This window comes from Necator americanus, chromosome I (assembly GCF_031761385.1).
Source record: "Necator americanus strain Aroian chromosome I, whole genome shotgun sequence".
In the NCBI taxonomy this organism is placed as follows: Eukaryota; Metazoa; Nematoda; class Chromadorea; order Rhabditida; family Ancylostomatidae; genus Necator; species Necator americanus.
Genome location: NC_087371.1, coordinates 7,530,002 through 7,550,650, shown reverse-complemented (window position 1 = coordinate 7,550,650; position 20,649 = coordinate 7,530,002). Strand labels below are relative to the sequence as shown.

General features: G+C 38.8%; 1 protein-coding gene across 1 annotated transcript in view; it reads left to right on the top strand.

The window, feature by feature from the left end:
• Window positions 1–5,197: 5,197 nt before the first annotated feature.
• The window catches only part of RB195_004798 (uncharacterized protein), a gene marked incomplete at both ends in the record, with an annotated part of 28,561 nt that continues 13,109 nt past the window's right edge, over window positions 5,198–20,649 (top strand). Inside the window, 2 exons of the mRNA XM_013453592.2 lie at window positions 5,198–5,322; window positions 5,620–6,066. Of these exons, the coding sequence (XP_013309046.2) occupies window positions 5,198–5,322; window positions 5,620–6,066 (572 nt within the window). The remainder of the gene's footprint in view (window positions 5,323–5,619; window positions 6,067–20,649) is intronic.

The following is a 20,649-nucleotide window of genomic DNA, read 5'->3' as shown; positions in this document are numbered from 1 at the left end:
ACGATACCATGTTGTTACGTATTTTATCACAGATTACCTGAAATTGTATGTTCTACTGAGCAAAGTCAACATCTTGAAAGAAGCGCATCAAGAAGTTGATGATGTTGGGATCTTCTCAAGAATAAGTAGAGGTAAAGGTGTAGTTTGCGAACGTGAACACGATTATTTTCAATTCTCCTTAGTACCCCATGAAAAAGCAGTGTAAAACAACCTTATGTGATGTGATCCGTAATCTTGCCTCGCCAACAATACCACTTTTGTCGGTAATAGAATGCAGGCAATCCGCAACGTGTCTACAATTGTGGAGATAGGGCTGCTGCTGGTAATCGCTTGATTCACATCAGATGGATAGCGGACGTTGGATAATGATGGAGTTACTCGCGTTCTATCGCTCAATAAGTTGCATCGTTAAGAAACGGATCGCACAACGCTGTTTCACACGCTTTTTCTGGATTCATAGAGAAAACTTAAGTGCGAGAGTGTAATTAAAGGCAGCATACCACGAATCTGAGGTGGTGCGGATTTCAAGTGGAGTGTTTGTATATAGGATAGTAGATTATGGAGAGGGGTGTGATTCCATCCATTTCTTCCTACTTGCCGTAAAAAAACGGCCCGGAAGATGTGCGCGTGCACAAGGCTGGCGCGCTCCAATCAAACTCCTTGTGGAAAATAGTGCACCGGAACGCTCGAAGCCGAATCTTCCGGGCCGTTTTCTACGGCAATTAGGAAGAAATGGATGGAATCACTCTTTTCTCAGTAATCTACGATCCCGTACACGAATACTCCACCATTCCAGATTCGTGGGGTGATGACTCTAAGCTCATACTCGAGAAGCACACCCGAGCCCTACATATTTGTGGTGAGATTCCAACATTGTCAATTTCATGATACGCTGCCTTTAAGGCAAAACTACATTCAGCACCAAGAAAGCAGTGTTCGCAGATAATCGGCAGTGCTGCGAGAAATCGTGCTTTGCCTAAGAGAAAGAAAGGAAGGAAAATAGGACAACGCCCGAATAAAAAAGGAAGTATTGAAGATGAAATGCACATCCAATGCAGTTACAGAGTTTGATAATAAGATGAGTGTAACAACATCGAAAACCACTAAAAAAATAAATGAACAACGTTAGCTTTGAGCAGTGACAATCAGACTTGGAAAGACAGAGTGGCATAATATTCGCACAAGAAATGGTTGATAGGAGGAGAATCAACTGCAAGCTACACGACACATCGATTGTTTTGAGGGACGATAAAGTTGGAAACACCGAATGTCACGTTTGAGAACCGGAAGTGCACACTGTCATAACGAGTAATGGCGATATGATGATTGAATAAAGAATTCGGACAGTTCAATGAAATGACATGAGAACAGAGGACCAAAATCAACTATACGTACTGTGTACTTGAACTGTTTTATGAAAGAAAATGCGTTAAAACACTGCACAAAGAAGCTCCTGAGTCTCAATAACTGATAATCACCTATGCCTAGCGCGCTAGAGCGCTGCACAAACCGCTGTACGAACTATAAAATGTGAGTCAAAACTGACAGTAATGTCGACTCCACGACAAGTATTCTCATGAGCGCTGCACTCTAATAATACAATAACAGAACCAAAGGAATTCATATATAATTTCTTTTAGTCGGTATACTGATAACAGTGAATCAAATATTCACATTGTTGCAAATTTTATTTGTTCTTGAAGAATAGAATTCGCTGCTTTGTCGTCCATACGGAAGTCCTAGTATTCGACAAATTAGCGAGAGCAACTACTCGCACGCTGTTCTCCTGACAAGAAAAAAAAAACAAAAGAAAGTGAATGGTTCTATGCGTAAATCACGACAAACAACGCAAATCCTCCATTCAAAATGTCTCAATTTAAGAAATGATTGAGATCGAACAAAACAGAAAGGAAAGAGTACATATTGAAGACTCCCCGCAAAGAGTGTGTAGAACTTCCGGATTTTTGGCGGATATCATGAGTGGCATAGGTATACTTCAGTTTTTGTCAACTTGCACTTCAATGAAACTTTAATAAACAGCACGTATATTAATTTATTATTAGTTTATTAATGTATTATATTTAATAAGCCGCAGCGATCTAAAACCCTTTTTTTGGCGGATATCATGAGTGGCATATGCTGCCAATTAAAAAATAAACCTAATCTACACAACTCTGCCAATCTATACTAAGCTCAAGCTTGTTGCTTTTAGTCTTTTCACCCATGGAAAAACTGAGAGCAGCCTACTAACTAGGCAAGGAAGCATCGAAACGCCAAAGTGACGTCAACAGTTGTCACTTTGGCGTCTCAGGAGTTCCTGGCCAGTACGCAGGTTTTCTAGATCTCGCACATCGTTTGACACAACAAAGAGGAACGGATAGTGGAACGTGCCTTTTTGCATACAGAAAACAGAGGATTCATCCGCCGTATCTGCAGCAGCTTGCACGTGAATCAGGGAGAATTTAGGCTCGACTGATATGTTCGCCTTTAAATAGCTCCGGGGCAGAATGTCGTCGTAAGCAGTACCAAATTACTGTGAAGCACAGTCGAATAGTTTTTTCAAGCCTGCGAAGGCAAGATGCAACGGACCTTCCTTTCTCCTTTCTGTATCAATATTATTTTTGTAACGTGCTTTGAGCTTTGAAGAAAGAAAAAGAGAAAGTAATCATACCCCCATCTAATTCGAGAAGTCGGCAATATTAATTCCTTTAACGTCGCGATTCACTGGCCGTCCATACGTGTTATCTCATCTGCCACAACTTCATTCGGAAGCTGCATTAGACACTTTACATCCAAATTCCAGTATTTGTTCAACTGAGAATCGAATAAAAAGTCCCACTGTCTGCCGCAGATCCTCTGCACTCGCCATTATTACATTTCAGAGCTGATTCGGTTATCATCTGCTAGACGGAACTATCTGCAGAATGAGTGCTTGGATAAATTCTTTTGTTGGGCCTTCGAAGCAGTTACGCCATTACTTACCCTTTCCCTCTCCCCATCTGAAATTTCCTAGTAAAAACTAAAGGAAACCACCCACTAGACAACTACCGAAGTCTTCTGAAATCTTCTCTGAGACTATCTTCAAGAAGTAGCTAGACTATTCTCTTTTAGATTTAAATGTAAATGTAAAACAACGGTTGCAGAGATAATCTACAGATCTGTGATCCTTCAGCCGTGTTCGTTGTGAGATTTCAGTGTTCAATGAGGTTGCCATCTGCTCGAGCACCACCTTTACACACCAAGCTACTTGCAGGCGAGTATACATGTAATAGTGGGCCTTGGTGAACAGTTAACTCTGAGCACAAGGACAGACATGAAGGTACGACCCAAACATTCGGAGCGTTCGAACTGTGCACTCGTTGTCGGGAGAGGACGCGAGCGGATCAGAACGATGAGGACGTAACTAACTTCGGTTCAAGGAACGGCAAGGGTCACCGCTCACAGAAGCTGATCAACTTAGCTGTGCTGCTTCTATGTGAAGAATGGTCTTACCGTGCCGGACGAGGACACAAATCTTGACAGCTTTGAAATCTCTGGTCCGTTCACGGATTTCTATCTACAGGTGAACTGAGGATTCTGTCTGGGGAAGAGGGTTCTCCTGACGACTATGCTCTGTACATTACGCGTGTACAGAAAACACCTGTCTATTCAAGACATCTTTCTTCTTTTTTGCAAATGTCAGCGGGAAAATGAGAATCGAAAAGCATATCAGCATAGCACGTATTTCTTATGACTGACATCTCCAAAAACACTACAAGTACCTTCGATGACTTGTAAGCTGCGTTTGGTTGAATAAAAAAAACTGCAAATGCTAGCAAAACATGGAAGGCATGAGCGCGCAGCGATGCCGCTTACCCTTTCCCTCTACCTTGAACCGATCGAGCTGATCTGGTTGAACCCAGCTAGCAGAGACTATATCCATGTTTCTTCAGACGACCACAACGTAATTACGATTGATTTCATTTCAAGATCAGAGGAAGTGCATGTTTTGCAGAACAAAAAAATGTTGTAACATCGAAGGCTCCTCTTATTCGCCGGCTCAGACATGATTACCGTTGATTTCGGTTGAAGTGAAGCTGCATCATTTCAAATCGTAGGTTCAGTATGTTGAAAGCACCATAAAGAGAACTTCTACATCATGGTCACAAAAATGCTCGGTTGCGAAAGAATCTGACAAAACAAAATGTCGTTTTTAAAAAAGGTTTTTTTTCGCAATCCACTCACCTCCAGGTTGCACAAATGCGGCACAGATCATCTCGCATGCCAAAGAATAACACACGAAACTTTTTCAAAAAAGCGTCTTCACGAAGTTTTCGAGAAAAAAAAATCATTAAGAGCACCTAAAGAACTCCCACACAATTGAATAGCTCAATTAAAAGTCTCTTAAATCTTACCACGAATCTAAGGTGGTACGGATTTCAGGTCCATAGTTCATATACAGGGTCGTAGATTGTGCTGAAGAGGGTGATTCCGTTCATCTATTCCTAATCGCCGTAAAAACGGCCCGGAAGATGAGGCTTCGAGCGTTCCGGGGCGCCTTTGTTTACGAAGAGTTGTATCGGAGCGCGCCAGCATTGTGCACGCGCCGCATCTTTCGGGCTGTTTTTTGCGGCCATTAGCAAGAAATGAACGGAATCACCCTCTTCTCCACTATCTACGACCCCGCATAGGAACTCTCCACCTGAATCCGTACCACCCCAGATTCGTGGGGTGATGCATTTAAGGTGAGCCTTCTTGCTTCTAAACCTATTCTTGCGCTATTTCTTACATAACAATACATCTGCCGAAAGTCATTCAGAAGTTTTCTGACGTCAAAACTGTGAATGTAATGGTAATTACTTGATACAAAACCTGAAATAATGTTTGAATGGACTAAAAGCGACTATATTTAATGTTCTGTAGTCTTTTTATCGAACATACTTGAGGAATTTCTCGCAGCTCCATACAACCTGCGAACGCATAAATGAACTGGAGGCAGTTAAGTCTTTTTTGAGGAAAGCAAGAACTTTAGGAAATGGAATTTTCAGAAAATGTTCCGAGAAAAATCTCAAACCACCGTCAAGTTAGACACGAGAAAAGGTATGAATTTCCACGAAATCGCCAAAAATCACGACCAAATCATATATTGTTGGCTGCTAACTGGTACTGCCAACAGAGAGAACACTAAACCGCCAGAAACGTACACAATTATAATTTCATGCGATTCCTCGCGAAATTACTCACCAAGACCATACTTGGAGACCCAACTCAGCTAGGAAACTACACAAAAGGAATATACAGGGCGGAAGAGAATATCAAATTGCCAAACACGCCAACAAACAGGTGAAAATCCCGACCGGAAGTGATTGTAACTGAGTGAGGCTCACCTGGCATTGGTCCAGTGTAATAGCACCGTGTGCAGGAAATCTACGTAGGACCGCTGCGGGTAAAATGTTGTGCGCGTGCTGTTTCGGGTGGGCGGAGCATCGCGGCTTCTAGTATTCCCGCCGCCTCTGCACATCAATAGCGGCGACTAGAATTAATGCTGTACGAGGATCGTGCGAGCGATGCTATTCCACCAATAGTCGCCTGAACTCGTCTAGCCCCCTGTATTCGTTGCCATAGCTTCTGAACTTGTAGAGACGACGACGAGGACGACGACGTGTCGCGCGACACAACAATGTCCGGTGCGTCGCCACGAAAATTCGCCGAAAAAATCGCGATTATGAATCGCAAACAGAACGAGGATGTGAACACTTTCGACAGTATTATGCGAGAGGTTCGGCAAATCACTAGCACCGAAACGCAAGCGATCCCCTCCCCCTCGACGTCCTTACATCCGCCACAATGGAATCAACTTGGTGGATCGCTGCCTAACGTGCATCAAATGCCATCGTATCAGGATTGGACGGGTGGTTGGCCGGAAACCCCGTCAGCACATCGTAGTCGATCGCCAGATCAACATCCGATGCACTATCATCCGTACGGACGAGGACAACGATCACCGGATCGTGTGCCACCGCTTCATCCTCACTACGTCCCCTATCCAAATCCGCAACAATTGCTAGCTCCTGATCAATGGAATCAGTGAGTATTTACTGAATCTTCTTCTTTTTCTGTGTTCTTTCGAATTTTCTTGATGTCTGTAGTTTCTTCTGCTTCCTCATTTGTAGTCGCCCACTTCCTGTTTGTTCATTGGCGATCCGATCATCTCCATCATGGGTAAAGCAAAGCAAAACATCCTCTTTCTACTTCTTTAACGTTCCAATTATCGTCACCTAATCGCTGGTCGTATTCTAGGCAACTCATATTTTTCCCCTGTGAAACAGATAAACATCACGCCTCTTTTACAGTTCCTTTCGTTACCGAAGTGAAGTTTGTGTGAAGCTAAGACCAATGTAGCTATTTTTATTTTTTTTTCATCGACAAAATAAGGATTATCTTCTCTGAAGGACTTCTTAGTTGCGAAAATTGTTTTTGTCGGTGATATGAGGGATAATTTGGATTACTTGTGACGAGAGCATAAAAAAAGATTTGCGAGCTCAAATCCAATGTTTCGATTAGGAATTGTGGTTTTCAAGTTTCTCAAGTTTTAGAACTAATGCTCCCTATCTTATTTAGGTGAATGGCCTGTTTTCGTTGTTCTAGACATTTTAAAGTAGTTTTTAGTGTTGCTGACTAAGGGCGACTATCGACCTAGCGCTTGACTAGTTCTTTACTGGTCCGCAAGCCGACATGAATCAGTGCGTTGAGTGGGAATTGGTCTTATCAAAGTTTATCAAAATGTGTTTATTAGCAAATGTTGCGTTTGTTTTACTTTAATTCATTAAGATTACTCGGAACCATCTCTTTTCAACTAGTTTTCTTTTTTTTTCAATTTAAACCATTCTGGGTGAAAGAGAAATTCTGGAACATCTCACCTTCGCTTTTTTTATTTCTAAAAAGTTGTTAATGTCGTTGCTGAAGAAGCCCCTAAATCTTCAGATACACGTTCTTGTTTACATTTACAAGATTGTTTTTGTTCCATTGACTGATGGGCGAAAATTGAGTTAAGTGAGAAGTTAAGAATGATAAATGAGATCTGGTTAGCTTCGAGCTAAACAACTTTTTAATTCCTGCACTTCGTCGCCAGTTGCTGTTCGTTGACCGACGAATCTCAGCTAGACAAACACATAAAGTGAGAATGTAATTCTTGATTTTTCAATAATATCATTCAGTCGAAAGTGATTGAGAACAGATTTTTTGCGGGATTTTGCTTAATTGTATTTCTCCCGCTTTATACGATTAATTTAGTCTATGAAGCGTTTTCTAGTTTTTTAGATTATTCTATTTTATACCACAATTTTCTTGAATGTTCATAGTTACATGCGTTTTTTATATCACTCAATGTGCTATGTTTCAGAACACTATTTAAATCCACTCTTTCATTTATAATTTCTTAACAGTTTAATATAAGTGGTGCGATAGGTGCGATATACTGTGTTTTAACAATTCCTGTGATTCGGTTTTCTAAATCTTTTTTTAATCATTGAGAACTTCCGTCGGCTGTAACGCATGGTTACTTATTCATGTTTACTTACTGCAGCTGTACAGAAATAAGAGTCAGAGTTAAGAAATACGATTCTAAATATGCGCGTGCTCATATTTCACAGATACTTCTCGATTTCTGATAACGGTATTCGATGTTTATCTTTTCTCTAGATTAACCAAGTGCGTTCACTTTTTTTTGCCACGTGGCGAAGCATACAGTTCCGTTTTCTGGATTCTAAAGTCATAAAGAAGTGCACTTTGAATGTTCATTGTTCGTGTGGACTGGGCTTATTTGGCTGGTATGGATGAACTAATGTTTTCCCATATATTGGAATATAAAGTCCCGCTATTTTTTTAAATACACAAACTTTAGGGCTTGAGCAAGATCTGTTAGTTCTATCATCTCATTCCTAGATAGAATCAAAGATATGATACTGTAATATGGTAAAGATGGCTTAATGAGGCTTTTTTTTCCTTATTGCAGTTCTTATTCAAAAGCGTTAAACGCCTCTTTAGCGATCCTGCTGTGATGTTTCTAAGTGTTTTTGTATACGCTCTGACACATGTTATTTTATATTTGGAGAGAAATGTTCATATGGTCTGATTCATTCTGATAAACATAGAATCGACTATCTAGCGTGAACAGACTTCTTTACAGGTTGATACACATATTTCCTTTAATCGGTCAAAATATAGCTGGGAAAATCTTTTTTTAAATAAAGTATTCCCACGCGTACTTGAGAGTTCGGAATTCTTTTGTGTTGACATTAACGAAGATTTTTCGTGTTTGGTCTACTGTATAAATAGAATTTTGATGTTATGGTAAAGAAATAAGGAAGCAAGTCGAATGTCACGGGAAAAAAGTGTTACGTACTCATGCTCCCCGATTTGGATTTATTCACATTTCATTTGTAAAGTAAGAATTTGTAAAGTTAATATTTCGATGTTTTTTTAGTCGTTCTTTGACGTGACACGTTAAGCACTTTCTCGCTGTTCGCTTTTCCTTGTCTATCGTAAGGGTGAAACATCCTTTCAGATAATAGTGATGTTTTTCTATCAGCTGAGGTATGTGTTGATATTGTTGTTTTAGGTGAAGCTTCATCTCGTTTCTGTTTTTCGACAATTTAACTTGTAGAAAATCGATTCAACTTTTTTTTTACTTTCCCTGCATTGCTAGGTAATAAGTGAAATTCAACAAAGTTAGTGGTTATTCGTGTTGCTGCAGTTGATGTACTCGCAAAGAGTTTCTGTTGCATCATCGATTTTCCGTACTTTTTTATCAGGCGAGCCTGGGGATTCAGTCGAGCTGCACGCATGAACTATGACTCGCTAGTTACACCATACGGCTGCAAATGCAAAATGACAGGAAAAAAGTATTCTTTGCTTTGATTGACATATTAGAATTATGTCCACATGTGATGATATACCTATGACTACTGAATGACTTTCTTTACGACACTATATATGGACATACTTTATCATTAATTTGTTTATAGACTACAGTTTTCCATTTCTTATGAAATACGTGGAACACTGCATTCAGTGTTGCTTAGCTAAGCGCTCAAAGTTCAGCTACCGTATTTGGTTTTTTTTTAAATGATATACCCACAATTATCGGTATTAACTTAACTGCACTTTTTGTTTCTTAATGAACGATGCCAACATTTTGAGTTTTTCGATTTGCTATCCACCAGAATCATTTATTCTATAATTACGTTCAACTAAGAATAGAAAAAGTCTTTTTTTTCTGGTTGTCACTTTAGCTACTTTTTTGTTTAGTTGTGCAGTTTGCTTTCATGACTTGACCACAAGACAGCTCTTATTGGAGGTAACAACCTTTTAGGGATTTCAATTCTTCAATTGAAATTGGCTAAGGTTCACTTAAGCCTGGTTACTTATGTCGTCTAAGCACGAGTTTTGTTGTTTTAATAAATCTAAGAGTTAGAAAATGACATGTTTTAAGATGCTTTCTAGCTGAATCCCGAGGTGGATCCTTTTGTGTATATCAGCACCCTTCAGTTAAATCTAATTTTGAAGATAAATTGGACTGATCGAGAACTTGCGATGTCTTTCTTAACTTTTCTAGAAGACTACAAAAGAATTTAGCAGACACTACTAGTTTTCACTGGTTCTTTTGCTGCAGTACCTGCAGAAACGAATCTCAAACTCTTCTGAACTTATATTTTCAATGGGAAATTGTGGAATTACAACTAAATTGCGGCATTTTTTATCGTTAGAAATGATTTTCTACTGAGGAGTTGGTGCACAACCACTCCTAGAAGCTTGCACTAATAATTCTCATGAGGTGATCAGGCGCGTATGATCTGTTTATCAGATGATTAGGTTCAGGTGACCTGTAAACTTTTCTTTCTTGACCTTTGAGAATTAATCCATTTTTCTACCGTTCACACGTCCTTCGTGCGGACACGGATAGTGAGGATTAATACTCAGAGAGAGCGATTGCACCTCTTGTCGTGATTCCCAGTATAAGGTGATTTCTTTAAAAAGAAGTTCAGAGTTCAGCTTCAGTGCTGTAAAGGACACCTAATGGATCAAATTTCTGTTTAACTTTTGGTGCAGAACATGAGGTGCAAATTTGAAGAACGCAATCTTGTTGTAGGCTATACTTTGAATTGGTAGTATGTAGTGTAAGAAAGGATTTGTCGACGCTATCCGCACTCCTTATAGGACTCATAATCCAACGAAGGGCAAACCTATATTTGTGCAAACAAGAAGGAGCGAAATTCAAGAATAATCAATTGATTCTGCGCTGAAATACAGAATACTAATAAATAGAATATAGAATAGAATATAGAATATGGTCTTGAGTACCTTTCTTGCTCTAGGAAATAAGTTTGTCCTAGAGCAAGAAAGGTACTCAAGACCAACAGATATTTTGGACCTTGTTGTTCTTTTCTTCACGTGGATGTAAACTGGTATTTCTTTATAATTTTTTTTTTTGCGCAAAAGAAACGAGTACTTTATGGAGGTCCATCGACTGGGGATAATTTTTATAACTGTTGTATTTCTGTGTTTTCGCGCAACACTATTTTCTCACGAGTGGGTCTTCTTAGCTAAGGATATTAACACTAACCATAGTTTTTCTGTCCCAGTGTTTTAATACCATAATACAACGATCCCGAAGCAGCATAAAGTTAAGGCCAGTTGTTGCAAAAATTCGGTTTCTTATGTAATGGTGTCTATGGGGTAGTAAATTAGTGGTGTGCATTTCCAAAGGAAAAATTCCTTACGATCATGTGATATGGATATGTGTCTCCTCTGTTTCATTTAGGTGCAAGATGGTGCAAGATCAACCGTATTAGTCCAAAAATAGCAGCTCGAAGCCGTAATTTCCATGTAATCCCTGTCCATAATCCTCTGGTTTTTTTTAACTATAGGATTATTTGAATGAATGATTCAGAGAGATCATTCTCTTCCTTTTTTCTTGCTCTATTTGGACGAGAGCTTTTTTTAAAACTTTTTCCGATTGCATTTGCAGAGATGATTTTTGAGCCGTTGTTAAGATTAAGTGAAGAAGTGTGCTCTAGTTTTTCCAGTTTCCAAGTAGAGCTATGTTTGAGTATTAATCCTGAGGATTAATACTCAATTTCAGAGCGCTTCTTGCCTTGAACAACAATATAAGGGATTTCTATAAAAATGAATCTAGATCCAAATCTTTTCTTCAATCCAAAGTTCATTTCTCAAAAAAGATGGATTTCTACATTTAACTTTTGTCTAACAGATGCATACTTGAGGTTCGCTAAATTCAGAAATGCAACGCATTCCTAAACAAAGAGTTCAATAATCTCACTAGGGAGGTTTTCGACGATATTTTTTTCTTCAAATTTTAGGGTAAAGAATCAGAGTTATGTAATTTTGGTTTCTTTTTTTTGTCGTGAAACTGAAGAAAATGTGTTCCGATTTGTCTCACATTCTGTTCTTAATTTTGTCGTGTATGAAAAATGTAGGAATCCAGTTATATTACTGCATGAAATGCCGCTTTTCGTACTTTTGAACGTCATGGATTCAAATTCGACTATTATTTTTCAGTACGATTTTCTTTGTGGTTAAAATATCTGTGAATGCAAAGGACGATTTGAACACTTCTCTATTCCATCATCTGATTTCCAAAAAAAAAAATTGCGTATCCTCCTATAAAAAGTCAATAATCAGAATCGAGTTCACTCGTAGTGATAGAACTTTTACCAAACTGTTATTCTCTCCGAAACTGTTTCCAATAGATACTGTAAATGCTATATACATTTCGTTCTTAGTTGGGAAGAGTGCGATGGGTCCCACAGGAGCGCTGATACTCATCGAGTACATGTGGTTAAAATGAGTTACCATATCAAGAATTTTTTTCCTCGGCATTTTCTGTCATTAGATTTACGCTACCTTAGCTAAATCTGTTTATTGAGTCCCCTGGTTTTACGGTTGGCTAGTGGTTATTGCTAACCTTGTTACGCCAAAAGACATCACTGACTTTCTAAAACTGTGAGAGATCAGCACAGTAATGGTAGATTTAATGACTGATACGGCTAAAGGCGTAGAAAGGAGGGTTACGGTCGCTCTAAAGACCCATTCGTTTGGTTCTATGCGCTTTTTCCAAACCCAATCGATATTCTTAATGCCTAGGTCGTAACGTGTTCTTCTTTATTCATAGCATTCGTTGTCGTTGTCGCTCCTTCGCATACAATGGATTTATCTACAATTATTCTTGAAAAATTGAAGGTGGTAATTTGTTGAGAATAGCCATTTGAGCTCAAACAGCGCTTGTCAAACGGTTTTTTCTCACTCATTCTTTTGTCATATAATATGAGCTCTTTTTTGATTTGCGAGAATCGCTATTATACACGCTAGACGTCCAGAATATGCGGACATCGGGCGATGATGGTATGTGTTGCCTAGCAGGGAGATTGGAAGAGTTCTAAGCTGTAATGTTGCCGCTTTTTAGGGGTGTGGAAGTAGAATCGGTTTTTTTTTTGCGCTGATTCTTTCGCGGATACAAGCGCAACGCACAACTTAAAAATTGCTCTGAGGTACGATAGTTGTACGATCTGGGTTATGTGCTGCTTTTAGTAGTATCGGATCGAAGAGTTTGCTTAGGATGAGTATATTTAATCTTTGCGATTGATCGGTTTAACACTAGCTGAGACAGCGGAGCGTATAGAATGTGGTGCTGTTAGCACGGAACTTCCCCGAACCTGACAACGAAAAATGCTATTTGAACGAGATATTTCATCGATGAAATGGAAATGAAACCCAATTGCAGTATAGGCAGTTGTTATAAAATGTGGAACGTTTAAAAACTAACTAAATTAAATTGATCCCGCCATACTTTACGTTCAAAAAAATAAGTTAAATTCATCCCCCTGAGCTTCATATTAGCTAAGAATAACAATGGACACGTTGACGGATCGAATTGTTTTGTTTTTCTACGGTGTCATTGTTCAGAGAGCTAAAATATCCAATGCACTCTGAACAATACGAGCTATATGGGGAATTTTGACGCCTAAATTCAATCGTCTGACAATACAATGCAGATAAATGTATGGGCAAATGTAAAACTGAACATTTTCCGAAATTATGTAATAATTAAAGGCAACCATAATCAAATTGTTGTAAAGAGGTGTGGAATATGTAAATCTGCTGTAGTGGTTTTCTGTTGCTGACAGTCTGTTTTTATTCTATTTTTCTTTTCCTTTTCAATTTCTACTTTTCAACATCTCATTAGACTCTAATAGTCATCGTCAATGTCGCAGAATCTATACTTGAATTTTCTTTAAGTAGAAGTATAAAATGTGAGCATTTTCTAGTCATTGTTCAGATAAATCTTCTCCCTTCTCAGATTTACCTCTGTTCAGTAGGAAAAAGAATAAAATAAAGGGGATTCACTAAAGTACAAATGTGTAGGAAGAGAAAAATGTAAAGGAAATTCTCATGATTACACTTATTCATAGAAACGACGTTTTCGCTTTATATGGTAAATTAAACTAATCTACTGTGTTTACGGAATTGTTTTTACTGCTAATTTTGTATCGGTTAGGAACGCCCAATCGCCCAAGACAATCTCTCGAAAGCTTGATGAGATTTTTTTTCTGCACATTGCATTGCACATCGAGGGCATAGATTAATCGCGCTAGAAATAATGAGCGCCATTTTCTTCAATATAGAGAAATGGAGGGAATCCCAATGAGTGAGCGAGTAAAATTAGGGCAACAAAAATGAAGATATTCTTGGTTCATGGTGGAATGGTTAAAATGGTGGAATGCGTTAATGCTATAATGGAAATCCCTACTATTGAACAGCTATGACGACTATAAGGGGATTCTTAGTCTTTGCCTTTAAAAAGACTTCAACTGGTTAATTAATTCCTTTGTCCTATAAAGAAGCTGCTGCAAACCTCGAAAGTTAATAAGTAGAATAAATTATTAAGTTCAATAGATGTCTGTTATTTGTATTTTACTCTTTGACCCATATTTACTTGATCTGCTTTATTAACATTACCAAAAACAAAGCAAATAAATATGGGTCAAAATTATTTTCAAGAAATTAGAGGATTAACGTGGAAGATCCATAGAAAGAACTAATAATAAGTGCAAAAACATTGGAACACTCATGCTTTTCAGCTAATGATAGTGAAAAAAAGAATGATGTGTCGATTTTTGTGGGAATACGATTTGTTAATTCGTGGGGCCTTATCTTTTTCTTCATGATTTGGCGATTTTATTGTACTTCAAACAGTTCGCTTTTGGAATCCAGAAGAGAAGAAGAGTGTAAATTTTTGCTACAAAACTAACTACTTTATGTTATCGTAGGCTTCTGCGATTGTACACACGTGGTTTTCCACAGTTTCGACACTGGAAAGACGGTTTCCAGATTGACCGCTTATAATTCCACTTCGGGCACCCTTTGATTTACTTAATTATCTCTAAGGAGAATCAGGAAGACGAGATTCTTAGCGAGGATCCATAATGGCTAGCTTTTCGTCTCCGTCTTAGAACCTTCAGGGAGAACCAAAGTCAATGACGTGCGCAATTTATTCTTCAAAATATGTACCTAATTACAGCATAAAGTTAGTTCAATCCTATAAATTTTTTCCAGATGTTTTTTTTTTTTATATTTTTATTCTTTCAATCTACAATAAAGACGTTTTTGTTAATTGTTTTAAAATCCATCGATTTGGCGAACTGTTGATTTCTGTTCTTCCTGAACTCAGGCGAATTCTAATTAAAAAAAAAAAAAAACTTATTACTGTTGAAAGAAACTTATGGGATAATTCATTATCATTTTAGCCGGAAAATTATTCAGAAATTTCTCGTTTCTGTCTGCAGGAAGAATATTGTGGAAAGTAAGCTGTTCGGATGTTCAAACAAACGGAATTCTTTCTTTGATTATCAATTTCGATTGCTGAAGGCTGATCAAATTCGGCGAAAATATTCCCAAAAAAACACCATAACTTGTGCAAGTAAAGAGCGCTTACTTATGGAATTAAGATAATTTGTGGTCTCGCATTTTCTCGCAAGTAAACAAATTGTTCTTCGTTCTTGAAAGCGTACACATCTTTGACTGTAAATGTTATTCGCTTTGATTTTTTGAAAAAAAAAAGTGGAAAATTCTGCTGAGCTAATGACATGGCGAATAAATGTTGGAAAATGTTTGCTATAGGTTTCTCTTTTTCTGATATATATTATCTTCTGATGAAGTAAACACTTTTGTTCTATTGTTTATGACAAATACAACTTTCCTACTGTAGACGAATGACTTTTGCTTTTGAGTTTTCCAACTTTTGTCTCACATCGTATGACTTACGTTTGTTTGTGCAGAAATGGTTTGGAAAACAAAGCACAACATTTTCTTTACATAGAGGTTTTATGATATTATTGAATATTCAGGTTTTTTCTCGTCATTGTTCGTGTTCATTTCTTCTTAGTTGCTTCCTAATCTGCTGGATATCTTGTTTTCCTTTCTTTTTTTTTTGCTTTGATAGAGAAATGCTTTTAGATTTATGACCGAGTCCGACGTGATATTCTGCAAATATGTGCCGCTGAAATTTGCACAAATTTTTGAATTAAATTCCAACACGCTATGCTTGAACTGGAGCGTAGTCGGCGAGAGGTTCAGTGCCTGCAGCATGATCGATCAGACGTTCGAATTCGCCCTTGTGCTCACCAGTCCTTTCATTCCTCCGGGGTCGATAAATTGGTACCAGACTTGTCTGGGAGGACAAAAACACTGACTTGACACATCGGCTAGCCACCGCAAGTCTTAGTGTAGACCAGTCATACGTTCGTAAACCTAAAACGTTTCTGAATTGAGCTGAACCTAGTGGCGCATCTCCAAGCGGATTTATCACCGCTAGATACTTTGTCCTTTATCCTTATGGTTAAATTAATAAATTGTGGGTGTTTCCTGGCCGTATCTCATCGAGGGTATCGCTGCTACTATTCATCGACATCTGTTTTGAACTAAAATTAATTTAACTTCCATCGATTCGGCAGCCGTCTTTAATGCGTAGACATGTGTTCCGAGGCGTCGCACTGGATGCGCCCGCACCCTCTCGTCGCCCGTCGTTCGACACGATTTTAATGCTCTCCATGTGTTGTGTTTGCAAGAGGAAACAAGGGTGGTCTATACTTTTTAGACTGAGTTTTAAGGGAAATTCTAAGGAATTCTGTCAGATATAGAGGCAGTAGGTTCATATGATTCGGAATCGCTTGCTTTGATGGTGATTTTTACATAGGAACAGTCAGTCATTTTGACACTCCTTTAGTTGGCTGAAGCGACATAAAAACGTGGTCCGCTGCAAAAATCCAGTGATATTCGAAATCTGAATCTGAAACTGACTTCCAGATTCCGATTAACAGTGATGGAGAAAATACCTGTGAAGTTAGGTGGGATCAGATCGTAGAATATCCTAGTCCATTCTGGGGTTCCTGGATCAATACGTGCTTTTTCTTCCCCACGTTTTTTCCTTTTCCCATGCTTGATTCTTCTTAACGTTTTCGGCATTTGTCCATTTCAATCCAGGTAGAAATTAGTAAGAGCCGAGGATAAAAGCCAGCGTATCCCCTATCTTCAATATAGTTGGGACAGGCTGAATTCATGAAAACTGTAAAATGTGACTCAGTTGTGATTAAGCACGTTGCTACTTCCGATTTCTTCGCATGATTCAAGTTTAAACTTTTTGAATTTAAATTTGACATAAAGAGAGATTATTAGAAATGACATCATTGTTAAGTCGGAGTTTAAAAACTCTTCACACATTGATGGTGTGGAAAGGAAGAGAAATTTAGGTAGAACCTAAATTGAATGGGCTGTTCCACATTTGATTTCAGCAACAAATCCTTTCTTTTAGTCTCCTGATTGGAACACTCGTATATTCTTCCGGAATTTAAATTTTCATTCTGAAATTCTTTCAGAAAATTTAGCGAGTAAAATGCTATTTCCAAGCTAATGCGCTAAGCCTGTAGACTTATCTTTGTGTCGAGCCAACCGCTGAATATCAACCAGGGAGCTTAGGCCGGCACTGACACATGGTGTTTTATTGTCCGGTGTAAGATGAACTAACGGGTTAAAGATTACGACTTTTTCGTGCGATCATCTTCTTTCATTGGAAAGGAGAAGTCATGGACGTGGAAGAAGGGGAGAATAGAAGATTATATTAGGGATATCCTATCAAAGTCTGGCGGATACCCGAGTCACCCGCGTTTTGTTTGGAGTAAAACTAGAGTTGTCTGTTTTTGATTTTCTTGAGCCAAGATGGGTATTTATCGTCTTTGTTAAACAACAGCTAACGTTTCGACGTTATCGCCTTCGTCAGAGCCTGGGAAATCAAAGCCATTAGTGATTTATCCTCTCAAGCGCCTCATCACCCTACAGAAAGCATCCAAACGGTAGGCAAACTCCTTTGATTTTCCTTTCGCAATCAATCTTTCACAATCAATACCCATCAAAAATGGATTCGAAAATGTGGTCGGCGACGGTGCGTTGAAATATATCGAGAGTCCAAGATCCACTACATACATTTATAATGACGTATGTCACTCGGGTGGTCTTCGTCGAGGGTCTAATTTCTCATTTTGGGAGATTTTAGTGCACTTGAGTCAAAGAACCCATATCCTTTAGCTGTTTAGCATTGCCATTAGGTTACATGGTAATGCTTATAGTTTAAAATTTAGTAGTTGAAGAGTTGAGAAGCGATCAAAAACCGTGAGGCAATTTAGCTTTGGCTCTTCTATGCTTTTTTTTAAAATGTCTTTCATGATTTTACTCTGTTTGTTAGGAATTTCTTGATTTCTTCCAGTTATTTTGGTTTTGTATACATATACATTTGTAAACATTACAACCAAAGGGGACCAAAAAGTTATTCCCATTACTTGAGCAATGAAGAATATCTTCTTTTCTGCCCGGATAGAGTTTGTTTTATTTATTTTTTAACCGTCAAGGTCCCAAGGTCGTCGACGTTCGGCGATCCCCGATGTTTTTCCCTACATTTTTTTTTTTCATTGTCGACGGAGCGCCGAAAAAAGAAAACAACAGATGTATTCGAAATATGTTTTATGCGAGGCGTGGCGTGTGGCCAAGAATGCTTCGAATGGTGCTGTGGAATGACAGGCAGCAGTGCTTTTTATTATTCATGGTTCGACTCGCAAATGTTTGATTTCGATGATGGAGTGGGGGCGTGGATGCACCAAACCACTCACAAGCTAGTAATGGCTGCAACGAAATTCATCATGAAAATGTGGTGGAAATGGGGGTGGCTGGATAAAGGGATGAGCCGGAATGGAAAGAAGAAAGGACTCACTTTCTTCAATGGGGCAGCAGGATTTTGTAGATCACGGAGTGAATGTGAGATTTTGTGGATTTGCAGTGGCTGTTGGTTGTATTCTGTGCTCATCTGGCTTAAAAAAATCCGCCAAAATCGCCTTAACAGTTGCATTTAACGTTCCTTCTCTAATTCCGTTTGGTATTAGAATTGCGGGGAAGTTACTAGAAGTTAGGAAAAGTATAAAGGTTATACAAATGGTGAGGTTTGACATAAACATAAGTGCGATGGTGGGGCTAAAATCTCTTTCCTTCCAGTTTATAATACTGAAATGTTCGAAGACCCATTAATTCACTCAATTAGAGGCATCACCCGACGATCTGACGTGATATTGATTTCCGATGCTCAAAGACTGTACCGTATCGTGGATTGTAGAAACGGGTGATATCCCGCTCATTTATTCCTGATCGCCGTGAAAAAAAGCCCGGAAGATGCGGCTTCGAGCGTTCTGGGGCGCTATTTTCTACAACGAGTTCTATTAGAGCGCACCAGCTTTGTGCACGAGCCGCATCTTTCGGGCTGTTTTTTACGGCAATTAGGAAATAATGGACAGAATCACCCTCTTCTCCACAATCTACGACTCCTTATAGTCATGACCCACCTGAAATCCACCCGTACCACCCCAGATTCGTGAGGTGATGCCTTTGAAAGGATCCTTAAAGACTTGACATTCATAAAACCTTATGATTATTCTTCTATTCCTTTGTTCTTAACCTTATCCATCACTCTACTTATCAGTATTCAAAGAAATTTCATTTTCTAGTCTCATCGATCTGATATTGCACTTTTAACAGTGTCAACAGTAGGCCGACACCAACAAGAAATATCGCTCTAAACCTATCTTTATTCTTTTTTTAGCAACACATGATCCGAATTCTATACAGTACATCATGTGGATTCATAATTGTTGTTGTTATATGTCATTTTAATAATAATTATTGTTATTACAATTTATAGGTGTGCATTAGAATGAGATAAGATATAAGATATGACATTTCGCTACTGCGAGCTGACGCCACAAAAATTCACAAACCTTACACAAAAAAAACCTTCAAAGTCATGTTCTAGTGCTTACTGTCGGGAAAAACTGCTGCTTAAAACTAAAGACAATGTATCACGAAATTAGCGCTGTTGGGATTTCTTCATGTGTAATTCCTTTACCCAACGATGCTACCTGTTACGCGATAGAACGCGGGCAGCTCCAGCGCCGTCAAATGTCCAAATGTCTAATCCAAATGATACAATTGAAATAAACAGCAGAAACTGCTTCACCTGCACCATCGTAGGAACGTTTTGGACTGCCATCCCTTTGTTACCTGTGATAAGTTGCATCGTTGGAGAGACCGAGTCACACAATGCTGCTTCACACACCATTTTCTGGATCACTAGGGGGAACGTGGTCACGTTATATTCGTAAACGAAATCCTTGCCCCTATTTACTCATGGAGAAATTTTAACATCGTAAGTTTCGTGAAACGCTGCCTTTAAAGGCATCACCCCACGAATTTGAGGTGTTACGGATTTCAGGTGGAGTATTCGTATACGGAATCATAGATTATGGAGAGGTGGGTGATTCTGTCCATTTCTTGCGTAAAAAACGGCCGAGAAGATGTGGCGTGTGCACGTGGCTGGCGCGCTCCAGTCGAACTTCTTGTAAAAAAATAGCGCGCAGGAATGCCCGAAACCGTATCTCTCGGGCTATTTTTTTCTACGGAAATTAGGAAAAAATGGACGGAATCACCCTCTCTATAATCTACTACCCCGTGTGCGAATACTCCACCTGAAATCCGTACCATCTCATTCAGATTCGTGGGATGATGCTTTTAACGTTGAGAGTGTACTCAACAGCTTCATCCAGGGATATCGTACAAGGTTGACTCAGAGCGGATGTTCGAGCTGTTTCATTCATATAATTACACACCCTAACGCTAATCTTTAATTCCTCCGAGTAAATAACGGTTTGGAGGCTTATATCTACTAATAAGTTATCTTCATTTATCAAGTACCAGTGAGAGTGGTTTGCACCTCAATCAATACATTCCCCATTTATAGTTGGAGTGAGCAATGAAATTCAACGAAAAAAGTCGGCATTTGGGATCTCATGCATATGGTAGCTCTGCAAAATTTCATTTTGGAGAGAAACTAAATACATGACATCCTGAAATATTAACATAATTTGCTGCTCTGGCTATATCGTGCTACATTTTCACAGATCATCACACTTTCTGAAGTTTAGTGGACTATATTACAAGGAAATGATTCCTAAAAGAGAGAAAAGTTCTAAATATCTGATAATTTATGTGAGTACCTAT